The sequence below is a fragment of the Tupaia chinensis genome, unplaced genomic scaffold, assembly GCF_000334495.1.
Source record: "Tupaia chinensis unplaced genomic scaffold, TupChi_1.0 Scaffold000706_1, whole genome shotgun sequence".
Lineage (NCBI taxonomy): Eukaryota > Metazoa > Chordata > Mammalia > Scandentia > Tupaiidae > Tupaia > Tupaia belangeri.
The window spans coordinates 2,064,907-2,079,374 of NW_006160229.1; the positions used below are offsets into that span (position 1 = coordinate 2,064,907).

The following is a 14,468-nucleotide window of genomic DNA, read 5'->3' on the forward strand; positions in this document are numbered from 1 at the left end:
TTTTTTTTTTCCATTTCATTTTCTTCCATACATTCAATCACATTATTTGTCTTACAAAATGGATATTTCAACAGGTGAACATTTCTCCCTAGTACTGTTGATAAAACTACGAAATATCTTCAACAGATAATACCACACCTATTTGTGCCATTAATGCTTTGTCTCCCTGTCCCTCCCCCAATGTCCTTCCTCAGGATGCTATTTAATACAACTATAATCCGTCAAATTATGTTTAAAGAAGTCTACAGGATACCTTAAGCCTCGTGTCATTCATTCATTCATTTACATTTTTGTTTTAGGGCACATGCACTCATGGTGGAAACAAGGGTAAGAAAGCACCCTCCAAGGGGGTTGGCCATGCCGTAACCCCTTCTCCATTCTCTTAGGATTTTGGGCATGAGCACATACATGCCTGGCATGTTTTTCAGGCTACCAGGTCTGGGACTCAAATCCCACTGTTGGCCATGTGGTTATCTAGCCATATTAACTACCATGCCACTGTCTGGCCCAATCATTTTCAATCACATTTAGGTTGGAAATGAACTTTAATAATTGTTAGGGGAAATCATGAGGACAGAATTTTTACAAAGTATTATTTAGCCACTGAAATATTTAAGCTTTTTTTCTTTTTTTTTGGAGAGGTTTTTACTACAGCGTGTATGCGCTTGCCAGAAAGAGAGAGAGCGAGAGAGAGAAAACAAGAAATCACCCCCCAGCAGGGATGGACACACTGCAATCCCTTCTCCTCAATTCTCCTGAGCATCTTGGGCATTGCATGCAGATGTGCCCGGCGTGAGTTTAAGCCGCCGGGTCCGGGACTCGAATCGCGGTCAACTACATGGGAGTTCAGCAGCACAGCCATTATGCTAACTGCTGGTCCCACAATATTTAAGATTTTTTAAAGCAGCTAGATTCAAGGAGATTTTGAGGATTGACACATTAACTATGACTATTTAAAACATAGGGTGGGAGGGAAAGCTACTTAACCAGTGCAATTTCTACAAGTTACTGTGAGGAGATGGTTTTAGAAAACTCCAAAGCAAAAGTGTTTTAATACTGGGTATGAACTTTTTTTTTAATTGATTTTACAATAGGGCATTTATGCTCACCAGAGATACAGAGAGGGATGTGGTGAGACCCCTTAGTGAGAGCAGTGGTGGATTTGGTAAAGACAAAGACAGAGACACACATGCAGAGAAAAGCAGGGATCCAGCAGACCGAGTGTCTCTAATGGAGATTGCCATGGCACTGTGCCATTCCCAGGGTTATCTTTACAGGGCGATGAGGGAGGGAGCAGTGGAAGGTAAAGCCAGATATTTTCTATTGTTGACTGCAGCTGTGGGGCATCTTTGTAGTTTTACATAAGGCCCACCTGACCTCCTCTGGCTAAAACATAATTTCCTTTAACCTCTGCTGGGTGTGCAACATCAGCCCAAGTGAGTCTGTGCTCTGGTCATCTTTAAAGGTCACCCATATTCAGCTCAGTTTCAGCCACTCCCTACAGAGACAAAGTGAGAAATCACCCCCTAGGGCAGATGGCCACACTGTAGTCCCTTCTCCTCCATTCTCCTCTCAGTATTTTGGGCATGCACACACACACACACGCCTGGCATGAGTTTTAAGCTGACAGGTACAGGACTTAAACCATGGTAGGCCATGTGGGAGTCCAGTGCGTTAATTACTGTATGGCCTGCTGACCCAAAGGGAATGAACATTTTATTTATTGTCTGCCATGAACATAGCATTAAGCTATACAGTATTGTTTACATATCTTGAAGATACACTCAGAGAATCATGATCACTCTGTACATGCGTCTTGGGCATCTTTCTGCAAACTTCATCACCTTTAAGATGCCTCTTTTAAAATGCAGCTACCTATAGGATAGGTCAAACCATATTGGGCAGTGGGAGATTTTGTGAAGTTTCTTGTACAACCAGATTTAACATTAGATAAGTTGCTGGGAATAAAGTTGGTGTGCTCCTAGGGAAGGTTTAGGAGTGTTAGCAGGGAGAAGAAAATAAGGGGTAACCAGATCATTGTTCTCTGACTTTCCACTTTTGTTTTTTGGTCCCTGTACATGTTATCCTTAATCTGCTTTCTGGTTTCCATTGTTGCCTATACAACATCTGATCTGGAAGGACACATGACATCATGTGGGAAACATGACATCTAGTATGCATAGGAGGCAAGGTTTTTGTTTAAGTAATTTTTATTATGATTTCTGGTTTACATATAATTGTTGTACATCTTTGTAGGGTATGATAAATTTTTTCGAAGCATGCGTAAAGTGTATAGAATGAAATCAAGGACTTATTTGTCTTATTTGACATTGATCATTACATTACATTATGCATATTCAATAATAGTTCTATAGGAGGCATACATGCAAAGAACTAGAAATGAGTGGATTCTGGTGTTGACTTTTGAGTGGATATATTCTGCATCTGAGATTCTAAGATATTGGACACATACAAACTACCTTTCTATTTGCAAGGCTACCGTTTACAAGTGTGATTGAGGTATATACACCTCATGTAGTTCAATTTCACATTCTGCTTTTACTTTTTCTATACCTCTTTTGTATTTAATCTGTAGATTGTAAGAATGGTGAAGAATTTAAAAGGCAGCCCAATAACTTTGTCGATAGGTGATGGAGCCAATGATGTCAGTATGATCTTGGAATCCCATGTGGGAATAGGTAAGAATCTTCTAATGAGATGGCAGCTGTGAGATATCAGTATTGCTTTTAAATAGAGATTATTTGGTTGCTCATCTTCAATTTTAATTTGGGAATGATAATCGTTAATCAAGGGAAGGGCCTTGTCTGATCATAGAATATGTCCCTCTCAAGGTCCTACCCATGATGGGAATGTAGCAATAGAAAGTTAAGGTTTTTGTTTTTATTTTTTGCTATGATGTACATGCTTTTGCCAGAGAGGGTGGCAGAGAGAGAGAGAGAGAGAAAGGTAGAGCGAGAGTGAGCAAGTGAGTAAGCACCTTCTGGGGGAATGGCCACACCACAATCTGTTCTCCTCTTGAGACTTTAGGTACACACACACACACACAAGCACCCAGCGTGATCTTCAAGCCACTAGGTCCAGTACTCAAATTGTGCCATCAGCCATGTGGGATCCAGCTTCCTTAACTTCCATGCCATCTGGTGGCCCAAGGATATTTTTGTATTTTGAAAGTGAGTGGGAATTTCTCAAGTACCCTGGCAGCACAATTGATTGTTAAGCTCTCACTTTGACAGCATGTGTGAAGTTTTATTGATTTTTTTTTTTTAACCTCTGACCAGACTGCCTGCTTGTATTGCTATACGAAATCTTTTGAGTTACTTAACTGTTTAGGGCTAAGAAATGTTAAGTAGTTTGCTATATTTTTTTCCATTGCTATATTTATGGATAGTTTGGATAGTAGTGTTGAATTTCTATGTTGACATGATGCAACAACAGCTTTTCTACTACCTGTACTAGTTTGTCCCATCAGTTAGCTGTTGGGCAACAAACTGACACCCAGAAAATTTGTTTGTTTTTGGCAGGGGTGGGGATGAGGATAGATAAAGAATTAAGTAGTTCTTGGGAATTATTGTACTGCAATTTAGATTTCCAAGTTCTTTCCATTTTGGTATAGCCTATGTAGCACAGAACTCTAAGTTCTGACATCGGTTAGCCAATGTAGAAATGGCCTAAAGCTTCCTGAGATCATAGAACTCTTGGGACTGTTGGTCAGAGTTCCATTTCGTAAAAGAACTTCATCTTCTCATTGAGCTCCTGGATCACAAAGTCAAGGTCTCTGAGTTTCCTTACTATATTAGGTCATTGTGAAAGTCATGACATATTTTTCTTTACAAAAATGCATCATGACTTTCCCCGGTATCCCAATAGCATAGTGTAGTATCTGTCAGGCACAGCTAAGCACTTGCTGAGCACTTTAAACATCATTTTCAGGTTGAATTTTTTTTTTCTTCTTCTTCTTCTTTTTTTTGTTTTGGCCTAGAAATTAGTATAATGATTGTATTTAATTGTTTTTTATTGTATTAAAATAGTTTAGTTTTACTATTATTTGATACATCTCAGTGTCACTGTTGAAGAAAGCCCTTTTGGCTTAAGAATAAAAAGCAAAACTGAAGTATGTAATTGAACTGTAACTTGTTTTCTTTTTTATTAAGGTTTTTGTCATAGGGCACGTGTACTCACCAGAGAGATAGCAAGAGGGAAAGTGAGAAATCACCCTCCTTAGGGGAGGGCCACACTGCCGTGTCCCTTTTCCTTCACTCTCCTCTTGGGATTTTGGGCATGCACACACATATACCCGGCATGATATTCAAACCACTGGGTCAAGAACTCGAACTGTGGTCAGCCATGTGGAAATCCAGTGTCTTAACCACTATGACATGTGTTAGCCCTTGAACTGTAACATTAAGCGAATATGAAAATATGCAAATAAATAAGAGGCTGTTTATTCTATAAAATATCTACCCTACTGAGATGTTCTCTTTTTAGGTATTAAAGGCAAAGAAGGTCGCCAAGCAGCCAGAAATAGTGACTATTCTGTTCCAAAGTTTAAACATTTAAAGAAACTGCTATTGGCTCATGGTCATCTATATTATGTGAGAATAGCACATCTTGTAGAGGATTTCTTCTATAAGGTATGTGATGAAATATTTGTGATTTAGCTCTATTTCATCCAACAATGACTTAGCATGGCGATGATCTTTCTATCCTTTTTTCATGTTTCATTTGCTGTCCTGATACTCAAATTTGCAATTATCAAAGCAGAGGTGATCTGTTGAATAAGTCAAGAACCAGAAATTCCTTTTGAATCAAGAAATTCAAGATGACTTTATGTTGCTAGAGACCATCTGTATTTGCTAGCTAGAGAGAATGAGGAAGAAGTACCCACCCCCCAGAAGGGAATGACCAAACCACAATCTCTTCTCCATATCCTTCCTTTTATAATTTGGGTATGCATACACACACAGTCACATGTTTCTTAAGCTACCTGGTCTGAAACTCAAACTGTACAGTCAACCATGTAGGGTCTAGCAGCCTTAACCACTAGGCAGTAGAGCTGGCCCTAAGATCAATTTCTAATGTCAATTTTATTGAAGTATAAATTAAATACAATATAGCTTATCTATCAAAAGCATATAATTGCAATAGTCTTGAGAATACACATTGGTTTTGCCTGTTCTACAACTTCCTATAAAGGGAATCATATATATTATTTTATGTCTGACCTGTTTCCCTTAGCATGTTTTTGAGCTTCATTTATGTTGTTACATGTGTCAATAATTGGTTTTCTTTTTATGCTGAATAGTACTTCAAACTACTCTTTTGGTAACTGACTCCTTTCTTCAAATGAAATTACACATATAAAGCAGATAGAAGCAGGATTACATTGACTGAGGGTTGGTGGAGCAAGGGCTGTGTCTGCTTAATCTTATTTAATCTGAGGTGGTTCCTGTCTTTTATGTCTGTAGGGTTGTGGTTTTTTTGTTTTGTTTTGTTTTTGTTTTTTTTTTGGGGGGGGGGTTTGAGAGGTTTTTGCTATAGGGTGCCTGAGCTCGCCAGAAAGAGACAGAAAGCAAGAAATCACGCCTCAATCCCTTCTCCTCTCAGGATCTTGGGCACACATGTACACGTGCCCAGTGTGAGTTTAAGCCACCAGGTCCAGGACTTGAACCACAGTCGACTACATGGGAGTTCAGTGACATAGCCATTATGCTAACTGCTGGTCCCTGTAGAGTCTTTTAAAAAAAATAATTATTTAATTTTATTTGTCATTATTTTTATTTTTAAAATTGCTACAGAGCATGTATGCTTTCAAGAGAGAAAGTCAGAGAAACAGAGTAAGCGAGCGGGCTGCCAGGTCCTGTACTCAAACTGCGGGCAGCCATGTGGGAGTCCAGTGCCTTAACCACCACACTACCTTGCTAGCCTTGTCTGTAGGGCCTTAACATTTTTCAAGAGTATTGGCCAATTTGTAAAATGTCTGTCCACTTGGGCTTATCTAATGTTTGCTTGTTAGTATTTGTTTTTGGCATAAATACCAGAAAAATGATGTTATTACTCTTTTAGTGCATCATATCAGGAGGCACATGTTGTTAATGCCACTCAGTAAGGACATTAACTTTGATAACTTGATTCAAGTGGTATTTAGAGGTCTCAACACCCCTCAACTTTACCTTTTATAATTTCATTTGAAATCAGGATTCTGTTACTAAAGCAGATATTTTACTGTATGAGTTAAAGTCTATTGCTATCATTATTTCATTACACAAAGTGTTCCATATTTGGCCATCAGAATCCTCTGTGTCCTTCCAACATATCCCCCATCATTTTTGAAGATTTCTTTTTTTTCTACTACCACATGATGTCCCAGGCTTATCTTATATTTTTTCTACCCTAGCTCTGGATTCAGACCTTTCTCTTGGGAACACTGGTTCATTTTATTTGGATGTAATATGTAGAAATCACAATCTGAATGCTAGTTGTACTCATTGCTGCTGAGCTGAAGTTGATAATAGGCATTCTTAGTAAATAGAACTAGGAAATACGTAGTCACCAAAAAATCTATTACCTGTGTATGTATATGTACACATATGTATGTTAGACTAGAATCAGAGGAATTGATACAGATTGAGTATGTGAACTTGATCATATCCTTTTGATCCAGTCCAACATCATAGTATTCATTTTAGTTTTTCCCTTTTCCTTATTTGTACCTCTATTCTCTAGTGTTGAAAAACCTGATACCAAATCTGCAATATGTGTAGTTATTTGCTACGCCCTACAAAACACTTAAAGTAGTTTTAGAATTGCTAGCTCATACTCTTGTGAGAAGCAAACTGACTAACTTGAGTACGGTATTTGCTGCAGTTTCTTATTTAGTTAGGATTTTGGCCTGCAATTCAAGCAACTGCCACCAGATGGAAGGAATGCTCTGTAAGGAGAACAAAACAAACACTGAAATGGCAAATGTTGACTAGTGGTCAGAAGTTGACATAACCCTGTTCCCAATGTAGGGGATTATTTATGCAGATGATGCTCTCTGTCTTCCTTAGTATTTCTGAGCTCAGTGTCATCTTGGTTACTGACTTAGCAGTATTCCTTTTTTATTGCTGCCTTTTGTCCCAAGAGGATTTCTAATGTTTTTAACCCTGTTTGTGCCTTTAAGAAGTATTTCTGTCATCATTTCTTGTCATTTCATCTTCAAATTATCATTGTCCCATTCTTGGAATACTTTATTGACAAATCTTCCTACCTTACATTTCTTCATTTAGTCCTCCTTACATAATTCAACCTGGTTAAAGTTTAGGAAACACCGCTTTTCACTTTGTCCCTTAGGAACTTTAATCTTCATAATTGAGGTATTAGTCTGACTTTAACGCTTGCCACGGTCTGACCCTGTCTTAACGATACATGTTTAAAATACATATTGCCTTGCTATGGTTCCTGATATCAGCATATCCTATTCATCTTTAAGACCTAGTTCAAGTTCAAACTTCTTTATTCAATTAGTCAACAAATATATTTTGAACGTTTTACCCTGTGCTGAGTAAGTGTTGTTTTAGGCGCTGAGGATAAACTTTGGAACAGCATGGGCAGCATCCCTGTTTTCATGGCACTTACATTCTAGTATAGGAAGCAGGCCCTCACTTCTCATGAAATTATTCCCATGATCTCCATTGAGCTTTGCTCTCTCCAGTTTCAGAACATGTATTTTTTAATAAAGCATGACTCTAGAAATGCTGCTGACAATATTTTGCATTATGTCAGGACAATTAGATACATATAAATGTTACTCTTCCATGTGTTGACTTTCAAGTTCTGCCATTCATTCTCTAGTCGCAGGGGTAATTCAAAACATGCAGAGCCAGCAGTTTGTGTGGTGGTGAAGGTGTTGCTATATGGCCGATGATGTTTTGAGCCTCCAACCTGCTGACTTGAAAACATGCCAGGTGCATGTGCTTGTGTGCCCAAAATCCCCAGAGAAGAATAGAGGAGAAGGGATTGTGGTGTGGCCATCTCCCCCAGGGAGTGATTTCTCGCTTTTCTTCTCACTGTCTCTCGCTACAGCAAGTACGTGAGCCCCATTGCAAAAAAGCAGAGCACACTTCTTAAGGACATTATCTTGAACTTGTAGTGGGTTCATCTAAATGTGTTCAGTTCTGACAGTTTTTATCCTTGGAGGATGTATTTGATTTTGAAAAACAACCTTCAGTCTCCCAAAGCTAAGTCTGTGGATTACCTAAGAAAGTCTGTATAATAGAAAGGAGACTTTTTTTTTTTTAAAATGAACCAAAAATGGGCTCTTAAAGGTGCCTTGCAAAGAGAAGTCCAGAGACATCATGAACAAGTAACAATAGCTCTCAGATAGGCTCACAGTCTACTTCAGAGGATAGCATTCACCTGAAAATACTAATTCTGGTAGACACTAATTTTCAGTATTTAATGGTCATACTTAGTAGCTTTTACTGCCTTAGGAATTCCCGCCTTGTATTTTTTCATCTACTTGTTTTTAGTATTTACCCCAATTAAACGATAAGTCCCTTAGGAGGAAAACGTTGGCTTATTTGGTATCACCCACAGTGCTATTTTTACATATACAGATATTCCATAATGATATTTTTGGGGGGAAGTGGGAATAATGACAGAGTATTAGTTGATTGATACTGTTAGTGTCAATGTAACCTAAGAGTTTTCTGACTATTGACTTCAAAATACACACTTATAGCAATATATTAATCTACTGTATGGTGATTTTGTAAATCTAGTTATTATTTAAGGTACAGAATCAGTATGAGCTCATTCCTTCTCTGGAAAAAGAATAAGAGGTTCTCATAAAGTAAGTGTGATCCTATTATTTCTTGGTAAGGCAAAGGTTGGTGTTAGTCTTTTGTTTTTGAGTTGTTGTCTTGTGTCTCTGGAATAGAGATCTGTTGCATTCTGACATTTGAAGGATTGAGAAATTATTATAGACTATTTAGAATAGCTTAATAGTTTAGAAACTTGACCAAGTGAAAAAATATTAACCCTTGTCTAAATTTTTTTTTTCCAGAATCTTTGTTTCATTTTGCCGCAGTTTTTATACCAGTTCTTCTGTGGATTCTCACAACAGGTATGTTTCCTCTTCTCACTTTTAATAAATTACCTTTTATATATTGGATTACAGAGCTATGTCCAAAGTAAAAGGTTGAACAGCTGATGATCACCTTTGTCCTGATTTTTGTTTGTTTGTTTTTTCGTTTGTTTATTTTAGAGGTTTGAGCTATAGGGCACGTGTGCTTACCAGAAAGAGAGAGAGAAAGCAAGAAATCATCCCCGAGGGGGATGGCGGCCATACCACAATCCATTTTCCTCTCTGGATCTTGGGCACACATGCACACACACCCAGTGTGAGTTTAAGCCACCAGGTCCGGGACTCAAACAGTGGTCGACTACATGGGAGTCCACCAACATAGTCATTATGCCTACTGCTGATCCCATGTCCTGGTTTTTGACAATAGTAAATGTTTATATCTTTGCTTTACTGATTTTGTAATTCTTTCTTTTTGAAAGTTTTTGGTACATACTTTTGGAGCTGTTATTAAACATTGAAAGGGAATTTTTTGATTTTTTCTTTTTTAGCAATGTATAAATTTTTTCCAGTAGTCATAAAATGTAAGAATAATCTTTCATCAAATAAAATTTCACACCTTTGAAATTTCTCAGATTAATTTATAGACAAACATTGATCTTAAAACTAGCAAAGAAGCTTATTCCAAGATAAAGACTTGGGTTACTTAAAGCAACTCTAAATGTTTTGTCCTGTACTATTTTCTGAACATTTATTACATGAAGAATATGCTGTATATTAGCTTGACACATAAGTGGTAGTATGGGCAGGCATATTTGTTTTAACAACTGAGGTGGATTTTATATTGCTATAAGTGGAAGTATAGCCAAATATAAGTACCATAATGCTCGGTAACTTGGACTTGTTACATTTCATTTATTATTAATATTTTTTCACTTCAACCAGAGAAAGAGAGAGAGAGAGATTGAAAGGAAAAGTGAGAAAGCAAGCCGCCAGGTTTGGGACTCAAACTGCAGTCAGCCATGTGGCAATCCAGCACCTGAACTACCACGCCTCCTACCAGTCCAGTCTATGACCAGTTTGGTGATTTTCACCACAGGTATTAGAGACTCAGTTTCTAAATATCAAAGGCAGACTTTATTTCTTTTGTTTTCTCATAGCAGAAAGTGATTTCATTCTAAATCATTGGCAGTATGTTTTAAGAGAATACATTCTTCTCAGTGGGAAATTACAGTTGTTTCTCTTTAACTAACTTTTGTACCATGTGCGATATTGTCTTATACTTCAGTGCCATGATTAGCCTGGTACCGCTAGTAAAGCAGACCATGTTATGAACTGAGCATCTTCCAGTAGTAGAAAGTGTCATTAGCTTCCTGGTATTAAAAACTAATAGCATGGGACCAGCAGGTGGCATGGTGATTAAGATACTGGACCCCTACATGGCTGACCACAGTTTGAGCCCCAGACCTGCTAGCTTACTTTCTCACTTTCTCTCTCTTTCTCTCTCTGATGAGTGTGTGTGCCCTGTAGCAAATTTAAAAATAATAATGGTAAATAAAATAGAATAATTCAAAAAATCCCTAATAGCATAAGTTATAGGGGAGTTTTTATAAATTCCAATGAATCTGCTTTTCTTAAAAGTTCAAATTATTGTTAATTAAAATGTTACTAATATCTCACTTCCTTGGATGAATGAAAGTATTACAAAGATGTATCAATTTTTCTTACCTAACTATTGGGTTGTTGGAAAAGTCATGACACATTTTTCTGTTTTTCTATGCAAAAATGTGTCATGACTCCAACAACCCAATATTTTGTAGCAAAATGCTAAAAGGGAGTTAGTTTGATCCGGTTGAAACATTTTTCTTATGAATAGAAGCTGTTTCTTTGTTAACCCTTTAAATTAAATTAATTTTTTTATACATTCAATCACATATGTCATTTAATTTGTAAAGTGAATGTCCCAAAATGAATAAATTTCTCTCCAGTCCAGTTGGGGATACTATATACATTATCATCAACAGATAATAACCTTTTAAAACATGTTTACCAAGCATAAATTGTATGAAGGAAGAAATGATTTATTCTTTATAAAGCCAGCTGAGATTCAGGTCCTGAACTGTCTTAAGTTACCCTAACTCCTTCCTTAGGTTTCCCGAAGTTGATATTTAGCTTCCTCAGATGTTCAACTAGTAGGTTCATTCATTTGACAAATACAAGGAGGTTTCAAATGGTTTGTGGAAAAAACAGAATTAAAATGCACATTTATTTTGGTGCAAAAGTTTTTTAATACATGCATATAGTTTTTTCATAATATGTATTTCCATGAACCTTTCAAAGACCTCTTTTATTAGTGTTGTACCAAGCTAAATGGTAAGGATATAGCAGTGATCAAAACAATTACCCTCATGGAACGTGCATTATAGTGAAAAGAGAAAAAGGCAGAATAAAGGGATAGAGTGTGACTGGGAAAAGGGACTGTTATTTTGGAGGAGGTGTGGAGGTGTTTTGGAAATGTCTCTCTGATATGGTGCCATTTAGGCAAAGACCTGAAGAAGCTTTGCGCATGCATACACACACACACACACATACATACATATATGTATATATTGCTTTACACATATTTTAACGATAGACATGTACCAGGTAAAAAAGAAGGTTTTTCTTGTGGTAGCTGGGGGGGGGGAGGGTAATATGAGGTGTAAAATCTTTATTTTTGATTTTTGCCTTATGCTAATGCTGAATGCAGCAATCTTTATTGTAAATATCTTTGGAGTATATAGGTAATCAGCCTTTTATCAGTCCGGAGCCACATTAGGTGTCCTCTGTGACATGGAAAGCAGGCTGTGGTAAATGTAGAAATGGCACCAGAATTCAGACTCTTTAAGTAAAAACAAGCTCACTCTTTATTAAAGCTAGGATAGTACTTGTCTTTTTTTTTTTTTTTTTTTTTTTCTCATGAAAACAAATCAATCGTAACAGGTTTAACAAGATACTATATTATCAGCTAAACTTGCTGTTTGGGGGACATTCTGTCTCCCTTAATTATCATTTAAGAATTACAGTTATCTCTCATAGAACCTTAACGTACCATAATGAAACAAAAGTTGATTGATGCTTCTTTTGAGTGAAATTCAAGAGTAAATTAACACACCAAACAATCTTTTTTCCACTTTTTAAAAATTTACATTTAATCATTGTACATCTTTATAGTGTACAAAATGGTTTTTCGCAGCATGAATACTGTGCATATTAGTCAAATCAAAGACATTACCATATATATTATTGTTAGCAGAGAACTTTTTATTTTTGTATCTACTAAATGTGTTGTTTTTTTCAATGGTCCTCTCCCTCCCATCTCCTATTACTCCCTATTTCCTGCCAACACTATCTCTAGTATCTATAGTTGGCCTCCCTGCTATTATACCTTCCAGTTTTTCAATTTCTGCTATAGAGGAAGACATTTGGTATATATTGAGCAGGGACATACAATGCCTGTTTCTCATGGCCTGACTTGCTTTGCTTAGCATTAAAGCTTCTATATTCATCCACTTTGTATCAGATGTCAAGGTCTCATTTTTTTATGGCTGAGTAGTATTCCATAGAGTACATGTGCCACATTTTCTCAATCCATTCATCTGTTCTTGGACATGTGGGTTGATTCCATGTCCTAGCCATTTTAAATAATTCTGTAATAAACATGGATGTGGAGGTGTTTTTCTGACTGAAGATTTTTCTTTTTTTTTAATAATTATTTATTTTTATTTTATTTTTTCATTCATTTATTTTTTAATTTGACCAGATAGAGACAGAGGGTCAGAGTGAGAGAGAGAGGAAGTGAGAAAGCAAGCCACCAGATTCAGGACTCGAACGAACCGTGGTCGGCCATGTGAGAGTGTCTAGCACCTTAACTACCGTGCCACCTTCTGGTCCCCCTGACTGAAGATTTTTCTATCCTCTGGCTAGATACCTAAGAGTAGAATTACTGGGTCAAATGGCAATTCTTTCTGTAGGTTTTTAAGAAACCTCCATATCATTCTCCACAGTGGTTATACTAATTTACATTGCTACCAACAGTATAGGAAGGTTCCTTTTTCACCACATCACATAACCTTATCAGCACTTATCATTTTTATCTTTTTAATTTTAGCCATTCTGACTGAGGTTAAATACCATCTCATTGTGGTTTTGATTTGCATTTCCCATATGATAAGAGATGTTGAGCATGTTTTCATATGCTTTTTGGCTGTCCATAGGTCTGCTTTGGAGAATTGTCTTTTCAACTCATTTTCCCCTTTTAATTGGATTTTTTTTTCTTTTCTTTTTTTGCAGGTGAGCTGTTTGAGTTCCCTGTGTATTCTGGTTATCAGTCCTTTATCTGAGGCATAGTTTGCAAATATATTTTCCCCCTCTGAGGGTTGTCTCCTCACTCTAATTGTTTCTTTTGCTGTAGCCTAATGTAGTCCCACTTGTCCATTTTTGGAATTATTACCTGTGTTCTGGGGATCTTCTCTAAGAAGTCTTTGCCTACTCTAATGTCTGCCAAGAGTTCCCTGTGTATTCATTCTACCAGTAGTTTTATAGTTTGAGATTTATGTTTTGAGCCTTTTTCCATTTTGAGTTTTTTTTTCTTAATGGTGAGAAACAGAGGTCCAGTTTTATTCTTCTGCAGGTGGATATCCAGTTTTTCCAGCACTATGTGCTAAAGATATTTCCTTTCTCCCATTGGATTGTCTTGTGCCCTTTATCAAAGATCAGTTGGGTGCATGTTTTGGGGCTTATTTTTGGGTTCTTAGTTCTCTGCCATTGGTCTACCTGCCTGTTTTTCTGCCAGTATCATGCTGTTTTTGATTATCACAGCTTTGTAATATGTTTTGAGGTCAGGAAGTGAGATGTCTTCTACTTTATTCTTTTTGCACAGTATTGCTTTGGCAATATGGGTCTTTTATTCCAGACAAATTTCATGATTGTTTTCTCCATTTCTGTGAGGAATATCTCTGGTAGTTTGATTGGAATAGCATTGAATTTATAGATATATTTGGTTAAGACTGACATTTTGATTATATTAATTCTTCCAATGCAGTACCATGGGAAATCCTTTTACATTTTTGTATCATTTCCAATTTATGTTATAATTTATTATTTTTTTACAGTTTTTCTTGTAGAGGTCTTTCATTTTTTTGTTTAGATTTATTCCTAAGCATCTTACTGGTTTTGTGGCTATTTTAAATGGGATTGTTTTCCTCAGTTCTGTCTGTCTGTTCATTGTTAGTATACAAAATTGCTGTTGATTTTTGTATGTTGATTTTACATCCTGCCACTTCCCTGTATTCATTCACTTCCAGGAGTCCTCCCATGTATTCTTTCGTGTTTTCTATATATA

General features: G+C 36.9%; 1 protein-coding gene across 1 annotated transcript in view; it reads left to right on the plus strand.

The window, feature by feature from the left end:
* The window catches only part of LOC102501475 (phospholipid-transporting ATPase IG-like), a 348,220-nt gene that overhangs the window by 162,628 nt on the left and 171,124 nt on the right, over positions 1-14,468 (plus strand). Inside the window, 3 exon segments of the mRNA XM_027776689.1 lie at positions 2,597-2,699; positions 4,507-4,652; positions 9,068-9,127. Of these exon segments, the coding sequence (XP_027632490.1) occupies positions 2,597-2,699; positions 4,507-4,652; positions 9,068-9,127 (309 nt within the window).